We start from the raw sequence: 18,936 nt of genomic DNA, 5'->3' as shown, positions 1-18,936 counted from the left end.
ATTCATAGAGAGGCCTGTGGTATTGCTGGCAAGAGTGTGAGCTCACAGACAACTGACCTGGGTTTTAAAAAGTTCTCATTTAAAATCTTAAATTTGGGCTGGGTGCAGTGGCTCACGCCTGTAATCCCAGCACTTTGGGAGGCTGAGGTGAGAGGATCACCTGAGGTCAGGAGTTAGAGACCAGCCTGGCCAATATGGTGAAACGCTGTCTCTACTAAAAATACAAAAATTAGCCAGGCGTGGTGGTGGGCACTTGTAATCTCAGCTACTCGGGAGGCTGAGGCACAAGAATCACTTGAGCCCAGAAGGTGGAGGTTGCAGTGAGCCGAGATCGCACCACTGCACTCCAGCCTAGGCGACAAGAGTGCAACTCTGTCTCAAAATAATAAATAAATAAATAAATAAATAAAACCTTAAGTTTAATAACTACTGTATTAGTTTCCTAGGGCTGCTAGGAAATGTGTTTTCTCTCAGCATTGGAGGTCAGACACCTGAGACCAAGTTTTCAGTAGAGCCATGTTCCTTTTGAAGGCTCTGGGGAAAAGTCCTTCCTTGCCTTTTGCTAGCTTTTGGTGGCTGCCATCAATCCTCGGTGATCTTTGAATTGTCGCTGTGTCCCTCCCATCTCTGCCTCCGGCTTCACGCCACATCTTCCCCGTGCTTCTCTCTGTGTCCCTGTATCCCTGTGTCTAAGTCTCCCTCGCCATTCTTTTATAAAGATACTGGTCATTGGATTTAGAACCCCTGTCATCCAGTTAAACCTCATCTATCTAATCACATCTGCAAATCAGGTTCATTCTGCGGTTCGGGATGCACATGGATTCTGGAGGGGGCGCTGTTCAACCCACCACAAACACTCAGCTCTTACTCTATGCTGTGTACTGTCCTAGCGCATTGCAAGTGCTCACTCAACAATGCTAGGAGCTAGGAACTATTATTATCCCCATTTCCGGATGAGGAAACCAAGGCACTGAGAGGTAAAGTGACTTGCCCAAGGTCACACAGCAGTGAGTGCCACTGTAGGCTGCTGGCTCCCACGTCCGTGGTCTCTACCACGCCTTTCCCAGCTATTCCACTCCCGGCTGAGGGATACTGGGCAAGTCGCTGCACTTCTTGGAGACTCAACTCCTCTGCCTGTAAAGGGGACAAATAGTGCCTACTTCATAAGCTTGTTGTGGGGATTCACCGGACACCTGTGGCACGTGTAAAGTGCCTGGAACACAGCCAGCACACAGCAGGTGCTCAGTGAACAGAAGCTCGTAACAGTCATCATTGTTAATGTCTCTATTATTTGCAAAGGCTGGGGAAAGCCTGGGGGCTGGAGAAGGAACTCGGGAGACAGGATACCTGGGTTCTGATCTTGGCTCTGCCCATAGACTTCCCTGAGGTCTCTGGCAAGTCACTTCCTCTCCTTGGGCCTCAGTTTTTTCCTGTGAGAAATGGGCCCAATCAGGCTTGACCTGCTGGCTCACAGGCTGTGAGGTCCAGATGGCATGACTCAGCAGAAAGGCCAGGTCGCTCCCCATCCTCGCATGCCCCCAGTGACAGGTGGGGAAACTTTCGGGGACTTTTGGGAGGCGGAGCCCAACCCTGGTGCCCCAGAGCCCTATTGTGCTTGGCCAGTGCCTCTTCTGAAGCAGCCACCCCGGCCTCTTGGTACTGCTGACCCCAGCCAGGCTACAGGGATCGATCAGAGCTGGCCTTGGGGCTGTAATTGGCCTCAGCTGAGCAGGGCAAACACTGAGGTCAATTACAAGCCACAGGCCCCTTCCCCAGCCTCAGTTCACAGCTACCCTGTTGCAGGGAGGCAGTGGCCCTTCTGTTGCTAGACGGAGCCTGTGGGATACACCAAGGCAGAGGAGCCCAGAGCCATGAGGAGCCTCGGGGCCCTGCTCTTGCTGCTGAGCACCTGCCTGGCAGTGAGCGCTGGCCCTGTGCCGACGCCGCCCGCGGACATCCAAGTGCAGGAAAACTTCAATATCTCTCGGGTAGGGCTGCCGCTCTCTGTTGGGGGTGGATGTGGTGATGGGGAGTCCAGGCAGATGGGGCCTGCTGGGCAAGTGCTGCCTGTCTCGGGGTCTCAGGCTTCCACTCAGATCATCTGGGATTATGGGATCCTTTGAAGGTACAACTCTATCCCCTGCCATTCCGTGGGCTTCTTGGCTGACATGCTATGAGTCAAACGTCCTCACCTTCTGCATGTCCTCGTGGGCTCCAAGGGGAACCCTTGTGTTAATGGGAACCCGCTCCGGAGAAGGCTTTGTCCTGCCTGCCGCTGCCCTGCAGCCCCCCGGCAGGCACCTAACTTTGCCCAGACCTCCCAGCCCTTCCTTCTCTAATGACTCCCCTCTCTCTGTGGCATCTTTCCCTTAGTTCTTCCTGTGTCCCCTGCCCACATCCTGGCCTGACTGTGGACAGACACCTGGGGTGGCACAGGGTGGGCATGTGGCCAGCAGCTTTCGGGTTGGGCATGTGGGGCAAGAGGTGAAGCAGGACAGAGATTGGGGTTGGGGGACATTCAGAGGCTTGAGCACAAGGAGAGACCTGGACCGGGGCAGGACACTCTCCTGTGAGTGTGGAGTGCCAGAGCTGCCTTCCAGCCCCCACTCTGCCCTAAATCCCGGGGTGGCTTTGAGCAGACCCTTGCCAACCTGGGGCTGTCTCCATGTCTGTATGAAGGGTCTCAGAACCTTCTAGCTGTGGTGTCATGTGGGTTTTGTTTACTTTTAGGGACAAGGAAAGGTCGCGGCAGAGGGACAATGAGGAGCAGGTCCCTGTGGCAGTCTGGGACGCAAAGGGTTTGGGGCACATTGGCCTGTTCCGCAGGAGCCTGAGGGCTCCTTCAGCTGTCCCATGCACTTTCAGGAGGAAGAGGAAGCAGGCCTATCCTGAATGACCCCATCACGTTCATTATACTTTTGAAATACTTCCTAACACGGGGCTGTGGGCTGCCCTGAAAGGTGGGGAACACCCCATCATTGGAGGAGTAAAAGACAGGACTCCAGCTCTTGGGGAGCAGTGGTTGATGGAGCTATGGACAGATCCCACATCTCGAGAGAGTTAGCCCTTCTGCAGGGCAGGTTGGGACCCCAGCCGCACACATGCTTCCTGGGCTCGCTGTGATGCCTGAAACGCCACTGTTAGGGATCTGTCCTCCCTTGAAGATGTGTGGCCTCTGATTAGTCATAAGACATTATCCCTTAAAAGGATAAGTCATTTCAAGGAGGAGGAGGAGGAGGAGGAAGAGGAGGAAGAGGAGGAGGAGGAGGTGGTGGTGGAGGGCTGGCAGCAGATGTCAGCCAGGTATGCTTTGAGGTCTGAGACTGATGCAGACCCCCAGAGCTCACCTGCCTTCTAGATCTATGGGAAGTGGTACAACCTGGCCATCGGTTCCACCTGCCCCTGGCTGAAGAAGATCATGGACAGGATGACAGTGAGCACGCTGGTGCTCAGAGAGGGCGATACAGAGGCGGAGATCAGCATGACCAGCACTCGTTGGCGGTGAGCATTGTGGTGGGGCCGGAAAGCTGAGAGAGACCCAGAGACCCACAACCTTCCCAGCCCCGCCCATCCTGGGAAGTTGCAGATCTCTGCTTCCAGCCAGGACCTTCCCACTGAACCCCAGATCCCTCTACTCTCCTCCACCAGGACGGCCCCTTTCAGGTGTCCTGTTCCTCGAGGGCAGTGTCCCAGCACTGTGCCTGTTCTGCAAACTGCTCCTCCCCCTTGGGCATTCCTTAGCCCAGTGTGGGCACTTCAGCCTCCCAAGGGACCCAACCTGGGAACTGGGCTCCTTTCTCCCCTGTCACCCATCATCAAGTCCTGCCCATTCTCCTCCTAAATCCCCCCAACCTGTTCACTTCTCCGCTTTCCACTGCCACCGCCCTGGTCCAAGCCACCTCCCTTTCTTTCCTGGTTGTCTGCCACAACCTCTCTACACTTTCCCCACCTCTGATCTCCACCCTTCCACCCCATCCACTCTTCACCCAGTAACCAGAAAGACCTTTTGAAAAGTCACATCTGCTCGAGACCCTTCCATGATTCCCCAATGCCCTGGGAGTAAGATTCAAACTCTTGATGTGGCTTTCCAGGACCCTCCCAGTGCCCAGAACTCCCTGCCACACACTCTGCCATGTACTCTGAGTCCTACTCATGTGGACCTTCTTTCGGTTCTGGAGCTCTCATGCCTCGAGGTCCTTGCACCTGATGTTCCTTTTACTGGGAGCACCTCTCCTGACTTCCCTGGGCTAATTAGTTCCTGTGGATTCTTCAGAACTCAGGTTTCATGTCACCTCCTCCAGGAAGCCCTCCCAGACACCCAGGTTCAGGTTACATGCCCTTCTTTGTGCCCGAAGAGGACCTCACACTTACCCCCATGTGGTACTTCTCACACTGATTGCATCTGCCTCTCGCCTGCCTGGCTGACCCACGCAATTGCAAGCTCCAGGAGCCCCAGGGGATGGGGTCTGTCTTGCTCTCTCATGTATCCCTGCCATGTAGCACAGGGCTTGCCACATAGGTGCTGCCCAATAAATATCCGTTGGATAAATAGTGCTCATTGTAACAATAATAGCTGATTCATATATAGTGCTTCCTCCAAGTTCTTTACATATGTGTCAGTTGATCCTCACACTAACCATGTGAGGTAGAAACTATCATGATCCCCATTTTATAAATGAGAAAACTGGGGCAAGAGAGACCCAGAACAATACATGGATGAGTGCAGGAATTCATCACTCCAGCTCCTCCTGCCTCAGTATAATGTGTAGCTTTGATTAAGGAAGGCGGCTTTAGTGCTGGATTTGCCAGGAGGATGGCATGGATTTGTCTCTTCTTCTGTGTCCTTCCATCATATGGAAAATGAGGGTCTCTCAGGGCTCGTGTGAGGATTAAACAAGACATTTGGAAATGTTCATTTCCGAATTAAAAAGCAAACAAAAACACACAAACAAAAAAACTCCCCAAAACCAAGGCATTTGGAAACAGCCCTGCAGGAGGGTTGAGTCAGGACCAAGATCTCTACCAGGAGTGACCTTCTTTTTGATTTGTTCATTTCTAGGAAAGGTGTCTGTGAGGAGACGTCTGGAGCTTATGAGAAAACAGATACTGATGGGAAGTTTCTCTATCATAAATCCAGTAAGTGGAGTGGAAAGAGACACGCGCATTCTCTCCTTTGCTTAAAAATACCTTGATGTCCTCAGCTCCCTCTGCCTCTGTAACCTTTCCTCCCATTTAGATGAGATGTCATCTAGCCTTCCCCCAAACAACTCCTCCTCTTCCTTCTCCTTCTCCTCCTCTCCTCCTCCCCTTCCCTCTCTCCTTCCCTGGCCCCCCTGGTGCCCACGCCCAGAGTAGGGTGATGGTGCTGATTTCATCAGTCTTCATGTCTTCTTAGGCACCTGCTATCAGCTGATAAAAATTTACTAAGCATCTACCATGTACAGTGTACATGATGCTAAGTGAGAGAGGGATTTGGACATGAATTTATTTGTTAGTTCAGAAAATGTTTGTTGAATATGCTCCATGTGCCAAACAATTGTGTTAGGGCTGAATGTGTGAATGTTTGGCTAGATAGATGGATGAATGAACAAATGATTGGTAACTGAATATATCTAAGGATAAATGAGTCAATCAGTCAGTTACCTGATGATAAATTGATGGAGTGACAGGGGAAAGAAGAAAGGAAGGAAAGAAGGAAGGAAGGGAGATGGATTGATGTATGGAGAGGATAGACGGATTGAGTGATGGTGGATGAATTAATGTGACTACATGGAGGAGATAGATGGGTGGATAGGGAGAGACTGAATATGGATGAATTGATGAATGGAGATATGGAAGGCATGCGTGGATAGATGGATGGATGAGGAGATGTTGTGTGAATAAACAGGTGACGGACCTCCAGCTAGAAGAGTCTACTGACCACTGATCCCTTTGGTCTGCCTGCACCTCCCATGCAGAATGGAACATAACCATGGAGTCCTATGTGGTCCACACCAACTATGATGAGTATGCCATTTTCCTGACCAAGAAATTCAGCCGCCGTCATGGACCCACCATTACTGCCAAGCTCTACGGTAAAGGCTCATTACTAGATGTGCCCATTGGAGTTGAGGGTGGGAGGACATTGACTTATGGACAGTGGAGTGGGTAAGGGCAGGCAGTTTTGCTTTTTCCTTCTGACAAAACTCCAATTTGGAGACAGATACAATCACTGAGTCTCCCTGGAGGAGGTGAAATTCTCTTTTTTTGATCTCTAAAATTCCAGGCCCAGAGAATTACAGAGCCTCCAGGCCCTTAAAAGAACCAGTGGGGGCTGGGTGCTGTGGCTCACACGTGTAATCCCAACGCTTTGAGAGGACAAGGCAATAGGATTGCTTGAGGCCAGGAGTTTGAGACCACCTTGGGCAATATACTGCGACTGCATCTCTACGAAAAATTAAAGAATTAGCTGGGCATAGTGCATGTGCCTGCAGTCCCAGCTACTCAGGAGGCTTAGGCAGGAGGGTCACTTGAGCCCAGGAATTTGAGGCTGCAATGAGCCATGATTGTGCCACTGCATTTCAGCCTGGGCAACAGAGCAAGACCCTGTCTCAAAAAAAGAAAAAAAAAGGGCGGGGGGATCGAGACCATCCTGGCTAACATGATGAAACCCCGTCTCTACTGAAAATACAAAACATTAGCCGGGCATGGTGGCATGGTGCCTGTAGTCCCAGCTACTCGGGAGGCTGAGGCAGGAGAATGGCGTGAACCCAGGAGGCGGAGCTTGTAGTGAGCTGAGATCACGCCACTGCACTCCAGCCTAGGTGACAGAGCGAGACTCCGTCTCAAAAAAAAAAAAGGGAAGAGTCCTTTGTGGGGACTCAGGAGACCTGGGTGGGAACTTGGGAGGGACCCCTCTTCCTCTTGGGAGCCTGTCTTTCCTTCAGTGTATCAAATAGATTAAACTGCATCAACAGTTTTCAAATTTTCCCTAAGTGAAAATCACTGGGCAGAATCATTTCAGGCCCTTCCATTCAAAGCACCTGGTGGTTCTAGGCGTCTCCTCTGCTTCCTCCTTACAGGGCGGGCGCCGCAGCTGAGGGAGACCCTCCTGCAGGACTTCAGAGTGGTTGCCCAGAGTGTCGGCATCCCTGAGGACTCCATCTTCATCATGGCTGACCGAGGTACATAGCACCCCTCCACCTCAAATTCCTGTCCCCTCTTCATCCCTTGTGGGTGCCAGAGACCATCCCAGCCCCTGGGTCCTTACTACAATCCTCTGAGATAAAGAGGGGCCACAGCCTCCCCTCCATAGTGAATCAGGAAGCCAATGGATTAGCTCCAAGTCTCAGAGCTTATTCCTAGCAGAGCTTAGACTAGAACCCATTCAGTGCTGATCTACTGCCATGTGTCTCAGGGAGGTTGTAGCCAGAATCCACAGATACCTCTTAGGAGGCGAAAGAGTTTTGGGATTAAGAGCGTGGGCTCAGGAATCAGAGTGTTACGGAATCTTTGGGGCATTGCTTTTCTGGCTGGAAACCTCTGTGGCCAGTGGTGCCTTTGCCTGAGTTTTGCTTGGGCCTGCTGGGCTTGTTCCACCCACTTGGCCTGGTAGACTGTGCTTGGCTCATGCTACTGGCCTGGATCCCACACCTCCAAGGGAGACGGCAACTCAGGCATGAAGCGGCAAGGGATGTTTGAGTGAGCGTGGGGTCCAGCCACTGCAGTCAAACATGCTGGCTGCTGCCATGGGGTGGGCAGCTCCAGGTGCTGGCATGGTGCCAGCACTCTGTAAGGGTGTGGCTGGACCAGGTGCACCACAAGCAGATTTCCCAGCTGGCACCAGGGAATGGAGTGGTGCCTGGAAGCTCGGAGATGCCAGGAACTGCTGGGCCCCAAAGAGGGAGTTCCAGTCCTGGCTTGTGGAGCTCCCAGGTCTGGGCTCCCCAGAGGGCTGTAGCTTTTCTCTCCTTTTCACCTGCAATGTGGTGAGCAAAGGGCATGTTTCAGCCCTGTTTGTGTTACAGTTAGCCTTGCCATTTGGTGGGTCCCAAGTTCTTGTCCTGTGACCAGAAATAATGAGGTAAACAGACAAATGTAGGGTGAGTGAGATGAAGGGGAGGTTTACTGAGCAATAGAACAGCTTGGAGGGGACCTGCAGTGGGCAGCTCCTTTCTGCAGCCAGGGTGTTCTGAGCAGTGTTCAGCTCCTAGCAGAGAGGAGACCCTGGAATGGGCTCTGCCTCAGGGGCCCTCTCTGCCCAACTGTACTGCCCCCCTGCTGGCAGGTGACTCAGCCCAGCCCCATTGTGAGGGCCCCCAGGGTGGCAGGCTCCAGGGGGCTCCCAGAGGTGGGCTCCGGGGACTGTCAGCCTCCTCCCCACGACCTCTCCGCAGTGACGATGGGTGAGAATGGCAAGGTGGGGCCAGAGTCTGGAGCAACAGAGGCTCTGGGCCTGGGAGTGGGGTCTACCTGGCTGCATGAGGATGGGGGTGGCACAGTTGCCTGCCCCAGGAATGGGAGCCACAGGGGTCCCAGCTCCACCACTGCCACTTCTGCAGTCACTCCTAACCACCAATGCTCGTGCCTCCCCACTGCAGCCAGTGTGATGGCAGTGGCCACTCCGGATGGCCCACTGCTGCCATCAAGAGCACCTGGATTCAAACTTAGCTGTTGTGGCCTCTGGCTAGTCAACCTCTCAGAGCCTCATTTCCCTCATATGTCAACTGGGCATAATAACACCTTCCTTAGAAGTTGCTGTAAAAGGCAATGCAATAAAACCATTAAGTACAATAGCACTGTGCTCATAAATGCTCAGTCAGTGTTAGCTATTGCTATTCTTTCCATGATGCTGATAAAACGATGCTAGTGGGGTGGGGTGGAGTGGACAGATGGTAATGATGGTGCAGCCACCAGTCTGTTGCTTTTCCAGTGAATGGCCATGAGCAAGCCACACAGGCAGGACTATTCATGAAGTGGACTAAGGTACGACAAGTTCCCAGCACGATGCTCACCAAAGAAACAAATCTGGGTCTAGGATGGCCCCTGAGCCTGGTCCTCTTATTCACTCCTCTCTCCTGTTCTGTGACCTAGGTGAATGTGTCCCTGGGGAGCAGGAACCAGAGCCCATCTTAATCCCGGTGAGTGCCTCATCCCCCGACCCCATCCCACCCCATCCCACCCCATTCTGCCCCAGGCACGCTGCACACTTGATCCTGCTGCGGGGGGAGGCAGAGTCATGGGGAGGGGGTGAGAGAAAGCAGCGATGGCCATGAGTGTTGAAGTCAGACTCACTGGGGCTCCATCTTGATTCTGCCACCTGGACTAGTTGCCAATCCATCTGGACCTCACTTTTCTCATCTTCAAAACAGGATAATTACACTTACCTTCCAGGCTTGTGGTAGAATTTAATGACATATAGAAAAGTTCTTAGCACAGTGCCTAAAAGCATCTAAAAGAAGTAAAACACTCAGTAATGAAATAACAATCCTCAATAATGAAATAATGATGCTCAGCGTGAAAAGAAATCAATTGATTTCCCTAAAAATCAGCAAACCTGAGAACAAGCAGCTTCTCAAACCTTCTCTTTTCCTATGTTGCCTTCTGATTTTGGGGGCTTTCTTATGCTTCCCTTTTATTTTCTTGCATTTTGCCATATCGATTACGCTTTCTTCATTCTCTTTTCTCTAATTATTTGGAAAATTATATATCCTATTCTACTGATGTATGTATGTACATGGGTAGATATCTGTGTGTGTATATATATGTGTGTATAAATATATATGATTTTTATTTAGAAAAATATTCTTGAAAATCGCAAAACTATAAACCCCACCACAAAAAGACAAAATATCCCTGTTCCTGTGTAGAATTAACAGTTAACACATTAGATATTTGCTCCTATATTTTAAAAGTAAATGACCATTGATCTTAGAAAACTAATAAATCATCATTACGAAGAATTAAAGGAATGCAGAAAAGTATAAAGATAAGTTGTTTTTTTTTTTTTTTTAAATCTCACCACCTGAAAACTATCGGCAGTCACACAGTTTCTGGTCTCTTGCCACACATATGGACAAAAGGACTTATAGAAAAAAGGACAAATGGATGATCAAAGTTAGATATACTGTTATTAAGTGGGATTATATTACAAGTGCTATTTCTAATTTTTAAAAGCACTAATTGTGGTTTCACATGAATTTTTTTTTTTTTAATTGAGACGGAGTCCCACTCTGTCACCCAGGCTGGAGTGCAGTCGCATGATCTTGGCTCACTTCAACCTCCACCTCCCAGGTTCAAGTGATTCTCTTGCCTCAGCCTCCTGAGTAGCTGGGATTACAGATGCCCACTACCACGCTTGGCTAATTTTTGTATTTATTTTTTCAGTAGAGACAGAGTTTTGCCATGTTGGCCAGGCTGGTCTTGAACTCCTGACCTCAGGAGACCCACCCACTTTGGTCTCCCGAAGTGCTGGGATTACAGGCGTGAGCCACTGTGCCTGGCCTTTTGGATTTTTTTTTTTTTTTTTTTTTTTTTAAAGAAACTGAAGTGGACTGCTTGATCTTCAAATGAATATTTATTCACAAGAGGATTTATGTCCTAAAGATTCTTCTAAAGTCAAGGTTGTGAAAAGACATTTAAGAGGCTGCCATCACTGTATATTTTTAAAGAGTGCATTTATTGTCTCTGTGACTTGAAAGACAGACAGGAGCACTCTCTTTGAGAGTGAAACTCTGTGGCAACTCTTCTTTCTTTTGTCTTTTACACTGTCTAGATTGATACCATTCCCATCTTCTCTGTCTCCATAATCCCATCTTTTAGGAGTAGTTCTATATTTTAGTGGATTCTGTTCTTACCTGTAGTGAATATAACCACAGCTTCTCTGTTTCTGAGTTATTTATTTCTATTATTCTCTTAATTAGTGCCATTTCTTTGCCAGGTGGTGTTTTTGAGGAGGGTTCATGGGTGTTTCAGTCCATGAATTCTCCCATGTTTGAGAAGGTCAGTCAGTTTCCTTCATATTTGATGCTATTTTGCTTGGGTGCGACAGTCTCGGGTTGTGTGTTCCTTCCCTTAGAACTTTGTATATGTTACTCCATTGTTCTCAAGTGCTGGTTATTGCTATGAAAAAGCCCGAGACTCATGTGATATCTCTTCTCTTTGTAGGCAACTGGGAAAACTTTATCATTAAAATCAACATCTTAACAAAACCTGTCTTGATGTTGAAAATTCTATATAAAAATTTATTGGCAGTTGGGTGCAGTGGCTTATTCCTGTAATCTCAGCAATTTGGGAAGCTGAGGCAGGAGGATCACTTGAGACCAGGAGTTTGAGACCAGTCCGGGCAACATAGCTAGATTCCATCTCTACAAAAAGTGTGTTTGTTAGTTTGTTTGTTTTTTAAATTAGCCAGCTCAGTCGGGTGGGTGGCACTTGTAGTCCCAGCAACTCGGGAGGCTGAGGAGGAAGTATTGCTTGAGCCCAGGAGTTCTAGGTTACGGTGAGCTATGATTGTGCCACTGTACTCTAGCCTGGGCAACAGTGAGACCTTGTCTCTATTTAAAATATACATCCTGAGCCAGGCGTGGTGGCTCACGCCTGTAATCCCGGCGTTTTGGGAGATGAGGCGGGCAGATCACGAGGTCAGGAGATTGATACCATCCTGGCCAACATAGTGAAACCCCATCTCTACCAAAAATGCAAAAATTAGCCAGGTGTGGTCGTGCAGGCCTGTAGTCCCAGCTACTTGGAAGGCTGAGGCAGTAGAATCGCTTGAATCCTGGAGGCAGAAGTTGCAGTGAGCCGTGATCGCGCCATTGCACTCCAGCCTGTGTGACAGGGCAAGACTCTGTCTCAAAATAATAATAATAATAATAATAATAATAATAATAATAATAATAATAATAACAACAACAACACATCCTGGAATTCAATGTTCTCTTTTCATATACAGATTACATTTCTTCTGCGTTTGAGGGAAATCTCTGCTGATATCATTGAGTTTATCTTCCTTCCTTTTGTTGGGTTTTGCTACCTCGGGAACACTTGTTCTCTCATCTGGGAGCATCTTTGCCTTCCACATCTATTAGTTTCTCCCCAGTTGCTTTCATCTCTTTGTCGTTTCCATCTGCATTCACTGGGATCATCACTAGTCTCTCTCCTGTGACATTCATTGCATTTTTAGCAGTCATTCCTTTGTGCAGACCATCATTTCATTCTGTTCTTTGCTATTTCTATTTCTAATTTATTTGCTGGTTCTGAATTGTGTTGTTTTGGTTCTCAATTTGTTTCTGTAGGCTTGGATTTTCTCTTTTCATCTCATTCTGTTGTTTTTGCTCATGCATATAAGCCCAGCACTCTGGGGGGCCGAGGCAGGAAGACTGCTTGAGGCCAGGAGTTCAAGACCAGCCTAGGCAACATAGCAAGACCCCATCTCTACACACACACACACACACACACACACACAGGTGCGCACATAAATGCATGTTCTAATTAAGTAATTCTATAGCTTGAAGGCACTGAGGAATTTCCTTCTGTTCCTTGAGTTCTGTTTTCTTCTGGCATCACAGGTTGGGTTCCCCAGGACCAACACCTGTAGGGGAGAAGGCATGAAGGCAGGATAGGGCAGAGGAAGCAGTCCAGCTGCGATGCAGTTACAATGCCTCAGCCAACACTATAGGGACCTCTGACATTTCAGAGATGTCCCAAGATGCTGCAAAGGGGCTGAGCCCTAATACCCCTGTGTTGATCAGTTGGGAGGTGGGCATGATCTTGGGTGAGATGGCTCCTTTAGCTGCCACAGTCCCCAAAAGGGGCTGACCCCTGGGGGCTGTCTGACAGTAGCACTGCCGGTGACTGAGGAAGTACATCCATTGCTGAGGGAAATCCAGGTAGTTTATGAAGGTGTCCACCACAGCCAGGCTCTTTCTCTTATTCAGGTTATTTATTTATTCACTTCTGTGGTGGGTTTGGGTAGTTTCTGTGCCATTTCTCTTCATCTTGCTTCTTCTTTATCCAGACTTGCATCTTGCTTTATCCAGACTTTCTGTTTGTTCTGGTACAATGGGAGGTGTCATTTACTCCTTGGCCCTCTTCCCATCAAATTTGAGCCCAATCCCACCTCCCCCTAGCCCCATCCTACTTTAGTGTAAGATCTGGGTGTTTTATGTTCATCAACTTTTGTAAAGTCCAAGGGAATGGTGGGGGTGGGGGTGGGGTAATGAGCTGCCCCGAGGTGCACATGCGGGTCTGAATACCGTCTGTGTGTTTCCTGGGGCTGCCGTAACAGAGAACCACCAACTGGGGATTTAAACAACACAGATTTGCTGTCTCACAGTTCTGGAGGCCAGAAGTCCAAGATCAAGATGATGGTAGGGTTGGTTCCTTCTGCGGGCTTCGAGAAAGAATCTGTGCCGTGCCTCTCCCATGGCCTCTGGTGGTTTGCTGGCAGTCTCTGGTGTTCCTTGCCTTGTTAAAAGCATCATCCCAATTCCTGCCTTTATCTTCACAGGGAGTTCTCTATGTGTGCGAATCGCCCGTTTATAAGGACACCACTCATATTGGATTAGGGTCCACCCTAATAACCTCATCTTAATTAATTGCATCTAAACAATCTGATTTCCAAATAAGGTCACATTCTGAGGTTCTGGGGGGTTAGGACCCCAGTATATGAATTTTGGGGGTCACAGTTCAATCCATAACATCCTTCCTCTGCTTCTGTTTGGAAGGATTGCTGAATGTTCTGGATGGGGCTCATTATCCCTAGGTGGGCTGGTGTGATATAATCCATCCCACGGCCACGTGTCCTGGAGCACTCAATTGTATAGCCCTGGAACTTTTACTACCATTCCTCCCATTCCGTGAACTCCATTTTTGCTTTTTACTCCTTTCTCTCCAAAAGGCATGTTCATTACTCCTCTGACAGGAAAGGAAAGGGATGGGGTGCCCCTCAGTTTTCTCCTTCTGGATTTAGAAGTATTAGGAAGAATTATAAATCTGATGACATACCAGGCCTGGAGGTTGGAGGGCACAGCTAAGCCATTCTATTCAGTTCCAAAATGTCTTGTGTTTTTTTCCTTGGTTTCCAGTTTTAAAGTTTTTGGCTTTAAGTTGGGATCCTTTCCTTGTTTGAGTGACACTGATGACAATTTGGGGGCTGGGGCTATGCTTTTAAACTCATTTTTTTTTTTTTTTTTTTTTTTTGCTAAATATTAGGTATTGGGGCGAGAACTCTAGAGGAGAGTTTCAATCTGCTCTTTTAATCCAGATGTCAACTAAATCTGTATTTCTTTATCAATGTCAAGAATAAAACCAAAGCTAATGACTCCCCTTGCAAAAGAGTGAAATACAGCACACTTCTATTTCCCCTGTTTCTCACCATGTTCATCCTTTCAGATTTTTCCCCATACCTGTTTTGTGGATATGATCTGAAATTGTTTATATTTTCTACCTTTATTTTTTTAAAAAAAGAATTGTTTCTAAATATTTCCAGCAAATCACATAACCATGTTAGCAATTATTTATTGTAAAACTCTATATTTTATTGGTTTTATATCTTATCATTATTTCTTTGACATTACATCTTAAATTTCTGGCATTGAGATTCCTTTCTTAATTGGTGGGACTATTTCTACAAGTAATTTTTTCAGGAAAGATACATGGGTGGCAAATGTCTGAATCCTTGCAAGGCTGAGAATGTCTTTCTGTGGTTATATCACATGGCCAGTGGCTTGGATGAGTGAAAGATCCCTGGGTTACAAGCTTTTCCCTCTTAAAACCCTCAGATATTGCTCTGGGGCGTCTGTCGCTAAATGCTGTCATTTACTCTGAGGGCCACCAGGCTCTTTATTCTTTGCCCCTAGGAATGTCCAAGAAGGGGCTCTTCACTAATTTTGCCTGATTCCCTTTTTCCCTATAATTGGGCAACTCGAATCTTTCTTTAACTCAAAAAGTTTGCTTCTATATTTCTATATTGATTTTCTCTCCTGGAAATCATATTATGTGGATTTATTTCCTGTAGCATGGAAACTGCACTTTATCATCTCTATGGTGTGGTTAAATTCAACATCACTTTAATGTGCAACAATTTTCGACTTTCACATATTCATTTCCATCACTGTTGGCTCCTGTTATATGGATGTATGTCATCTTTTTTGTTGTTGTTTTTTGGATGCAGGTCATCTTGAATTTCAGGGAAGGTTTAAGTGTTCTTCTGTTTCTTACTGCCATCGACCTGAATTCCAGAAGATCCAGAATATCTCCCATTTAGTAAGGGTATTTCTTCAGCCCAACCCAATTCTGGCAGCTGCAGTATTTAACTTGTCCCACGATTTTTCTCCATTTCTCTATCCTCATCAAGGAAAGCCTATATGCCACCAGCTTAAGACTGGTCTGGAAGACAGTGAAAGTCCCTGACAGTTTTCACAGTGTTTTGTTGCCCCTGAAAAGGAGATGGGAAATTTTGAGATTACTACAGCTACTTTCTCAAGTTCCAGGTCTCACCTGTGGGCAGGGCTGCTCATCTCTTCTATAATTGCCCTGGGATCCTGCCTCAGGGATTCTACACCCAGAGGCCCTCTTGACAGCTTTGGCAGCCTGCCCTGCTCTGCAGTCCCCACCACAACAAGGAGTTAGGATCAGTTTCAGGGTCCCTTCTTTCTCTCTGGATTTTTTTTTTTTTTTTTTCTGCAAGCAGCTAATGATGATCTGGTCAGCCCTTCCTGTAAACCAGTTGCACCTGTGCTCTGTTGTGCAACAATGCTTTCACATCTTCAGTGTGAGGGTGTTGCTCTCCCCTGATTTCCAACTCTGGGAGGTACCCTTTTTTCATTACTATATTCCTTTAGGCACTTCAGCTGAAGTTGGATATGGGGCTATTGTCATACCTCATGGTTTTGAATTTCATTTCAGACCAGAAATCTGTCCTCTGATGCCTGTTCAGGAATTCAGGTTGATACTTTTGGGAAAACAGCCCTTTAACCAGTCTAAGAGCTGTGTTCCTACATACACCCTGATTCCCAAAGCAAGTTGTTCATCTATATATTCCAGGGGTGCAGGAAAGCAATAGTGGCAAGGAGTCTGCAACTGCTTCTTCTCTTTCTCTCCCCTGCAGAGAGTCCGGAGGGCTGTGCTACCCCAAGAAGAGGAAGGATCAGGGGGTGGGCAACTGGTAACTGAAGTCACCAAGAAAGAAGGTAATGAACACCTGCCTTTTCACCCCCTCTGCCATACTCCAGAAAGGAAGGGCCCACGGTTGGCTCACCCTGGCTGCTCTTAACACTACGAAGTCTCTTTATCTGTTAGAGACTCAAGGGCTGGACTGAGAAAAGGCAAATCAAGTACTCTGCACTCTACAGGGGGTTGTGGGGACAGAGAGAGGAGCATGAGGCGTCGTCCTGGGCTTGAGAACTGTCAACTCCACGATGAAAAGCTGGTTCTTGCCCTGTCTGTATGACTGTGTGGCCTCCTAGCCTTGGTTTCCTCATCCATATTATGGGATAATAGCCTGTGGGGCTGAACATCAGGGCTCTTGTAGGAGGAAGTCGGGGAGGGACATGTGAATGCTTTGTGTAGTTGACAGTGTCCATGACATAACAACTTCCTCTCCAACTCGATCAGCAAACACTGAACACTGCTCTGCCCCAGGCCCTTTGCTGGGCACTAGGGTCACATAGACCACTTGCGTCATTTTGGAACTTCTGGTCTAGTGGGGGAGGCATCCAAGGGAGAAGGTGATGGGCCCAAAAGGAAGGGTCAGCTAAAGGGCAGGGGGAGCTGAGAGGTTGGAGGGGTGAGGGGATCAGGAGGACTTCATGGATAAAGAGGAATTCACACTGTGTCCAGGCATCCAGGTAAAGTTTTATGGAGGTGGCATTCCAGGGAACAAGGAACAATGGGAGCAAAGGCAGGGTGAGTGGGACTTGGTGAAAAGGGCAGGCTGGCCAGTGTGGGTGCTGGTGGATATGTCATCAACTACTATTATAGAGTTTTGGGGCAGACAAGACCACTACATGGGGACAGTGGGCCTGTGGTTCACTGGTAACTCCCCATGACGTGGAGTGGAATGGGCATTGGTTTTGGAGACAGGGTTTTGAATCTTAGCTCTGTGTGACCCCGGCCAAGTTACTTCACCTCTCTGAGAGTCAGTTTGCTTATCTAAAAAGAATTGATAATCCTTTTAGTGAAAATTAAATGAGATGGCGCATATCAAGTGCCCAGCCTGATAATGGGTACACAGTCAACACTTGGTCAGTGCTGCTGGTCTGCCCCTCCCTAGATTCCTGCCAGCTGGGCTACTCGGCCGGTCCCTGCATGGGAATGACCAGCAGGTATTTCTATAATGGCACATCCATGGCCTGTGAGACTTTCCAGTATGGTGGCTGCATGGGCAACGGTAACAACTTCATCACAGAAAAGGAGTGTCTGCAGACCTGCCGAACTGTGGGTGAGTGCGGGCCCCCACCCCTGTGCACTCTGCACCCTCAAGACCCTGTCCCTCCAGTAAACCACCTGCGAATTGAAAAGGTAGCTAACAGAGGACATTCCAGTGGTAGAACTCCAGGCGGTTTCCCGAAATCTTTCTTAGGAATTCCACCTTTGGATGTGGAGGACCTCGGGCAAATAATTTTCTTTCTGTGGGCCCCAGTTTCCCCATCTGTCAAAGAGGGGTGAGGTGTTCTAGATGAGCAGGGTCCTCTGGCTCAGCAGTCTCATGTTTGACCGATCAGCAGTCACAAGGGTTTCTCAGGTTCCATGCCTCTCCTCACTCCACAGCGGCCTGCAATCTCCCCATAGTCCGGGGCCCCTGCCTAGCCTTCATCCAGCTCTGGGCATTTGATGCTGTCAAGGGGAAGTGCGTCCTCTTCACCTACGGCGGCTGCCAGGGAAACGGGAACAAGTTCTACTCAGAGAAGGAGTGCAGAGAGTACTGCGGTGTCCCTGGTGATGGTAGGCAGCCCTGTAGGGTGCCAGGCTGGGCCAAGGGGCTGTTGGAGTTGAGGTGGGCGAGCCCTGGGAGGAGTAGGGGTCTGGAGAGCTGAGTTCTGGACTCTGTACCTGGTAAGCAGCCCATCTACTCTCTGAAATGGGGCTGAGCCTGGGGCATTACCCCAGCTGGAATTGGGTCTTGGGGAGTTACTAGCCAGGCACCGGCAGAGGGTATGCAGGGCTGACTGAGGAGTGGGGCAGAGCTGGGTTCTAATTCTGCGCCTGCAACATTGAGCAAGTGCCAATCTGTCAGTATTCTCTTGTAAAATGGGACAAAGCACCTGCCTCCCAGCCTTCCCAGTACCTGATGCGGAGTTAGTACTCAGCTAACAGCAACTGCTACTAATAATAACAACGATACAATGGTAACAGTAATAGCATTCCAGGGAACAGCAACCATTGAAGATATCTGTGCCTTGATTTTCCCACTGGAAAATGGCACCTGCGGTAAACCAGAAAAGGAAAAAAAAATCTGATCATTTTGTGGAATACCCTTTGGAGATAAATCATTCAGCAAGCAGAGGTTTCTGGCCCCAGGTGACAGGTGCCTTCCCTTCCCTGAGTGTCCCTGCCCACGGACCCCCTCCCTGAGTCTCTCTGTGTCCACAGGGGATGAGGAGCTGCTGCGCTTCAACTGACAACTGGCCGGTCTGCAAGTCAGAGGATGGCCAGTGTCTGTCCCGGGGTCCTGTAGCAGGCAGCACCAAGAAACCTGGGTCCAAATAAAAACTAAATTGTAAACTCCTGAAATTCTGTGTCCTCACTGTTCATTGTCATCACAAGTGTAACAGGGTGGCGGAGGGGAGAAAAAGCCAGGGTGGGGCCATACGCAACCCCAGCTTTCCCCAGAAGTGAAAACTGCGTTGGAAACATAATAGAACTATCTTCAGTACATGACATTGGCTATGCAAATTATGAAACAAATCAAAGTTCTATTTACAATAGTGTAAAATGGGATTATTCTGTTTTGTT

The 18,936-nt window shown here is 48.5% G+C and overlaps 1 protein-coding gene across 1 annotated transcript; it reads left to right on the top strand.

The window, feature by feature from the left end:
• Positions 1-1,600: 1,600 nt before the first annotated feature.
• AMBP (alpha-1-microglobulin/bikunin precursor) lies at positions 1,601-18,936 on the top strand. The gene is made up of 10 exons (XM_032164949.2): positions 1,601-1,988; positions 3,359-3,501; positions 5,060-5,136; positions 5,958-6,074; positions 7,062-7,163; positions 9,073-9,119; positions 16,091-16,172; positions 17,255-17,422; positions 17,752-17,925; positions 18,574-18,936. The coding sequence occupies exons 1-10, from the start codon at positions 1,872-1,874 to the stop codon at positions 18,600-18,602; spliced, it is 1,056 nt and encodes a 351-aa protein (XP_032020840.1). The 5' UTR covers positions 1,601-1,871; the 3' UTR covers positions 18,603-18,936.

The sequence above is a fragment of the Hylobates moloch genome, unplaced genomic scaffold (assembly GCF_009828535.3).
Source record: "Hylobates moloch isolate HMO894 unplaced genomic scaffold, HMol_V3 SCAFFOLD_10, whole genome shotgun sequence".
Classification (NCBI taxonomy): domain Eukaryota; kingdom Metazoa; phylum Chordata; class Mammalia; order Primates; family Hylobatidae; genus Hylobates; species Hylobates moloch.
Note: the sequence above shows the minus strand (reverse complement) of the source record. Positions and strands in the feature narration are given on the sequence as shown.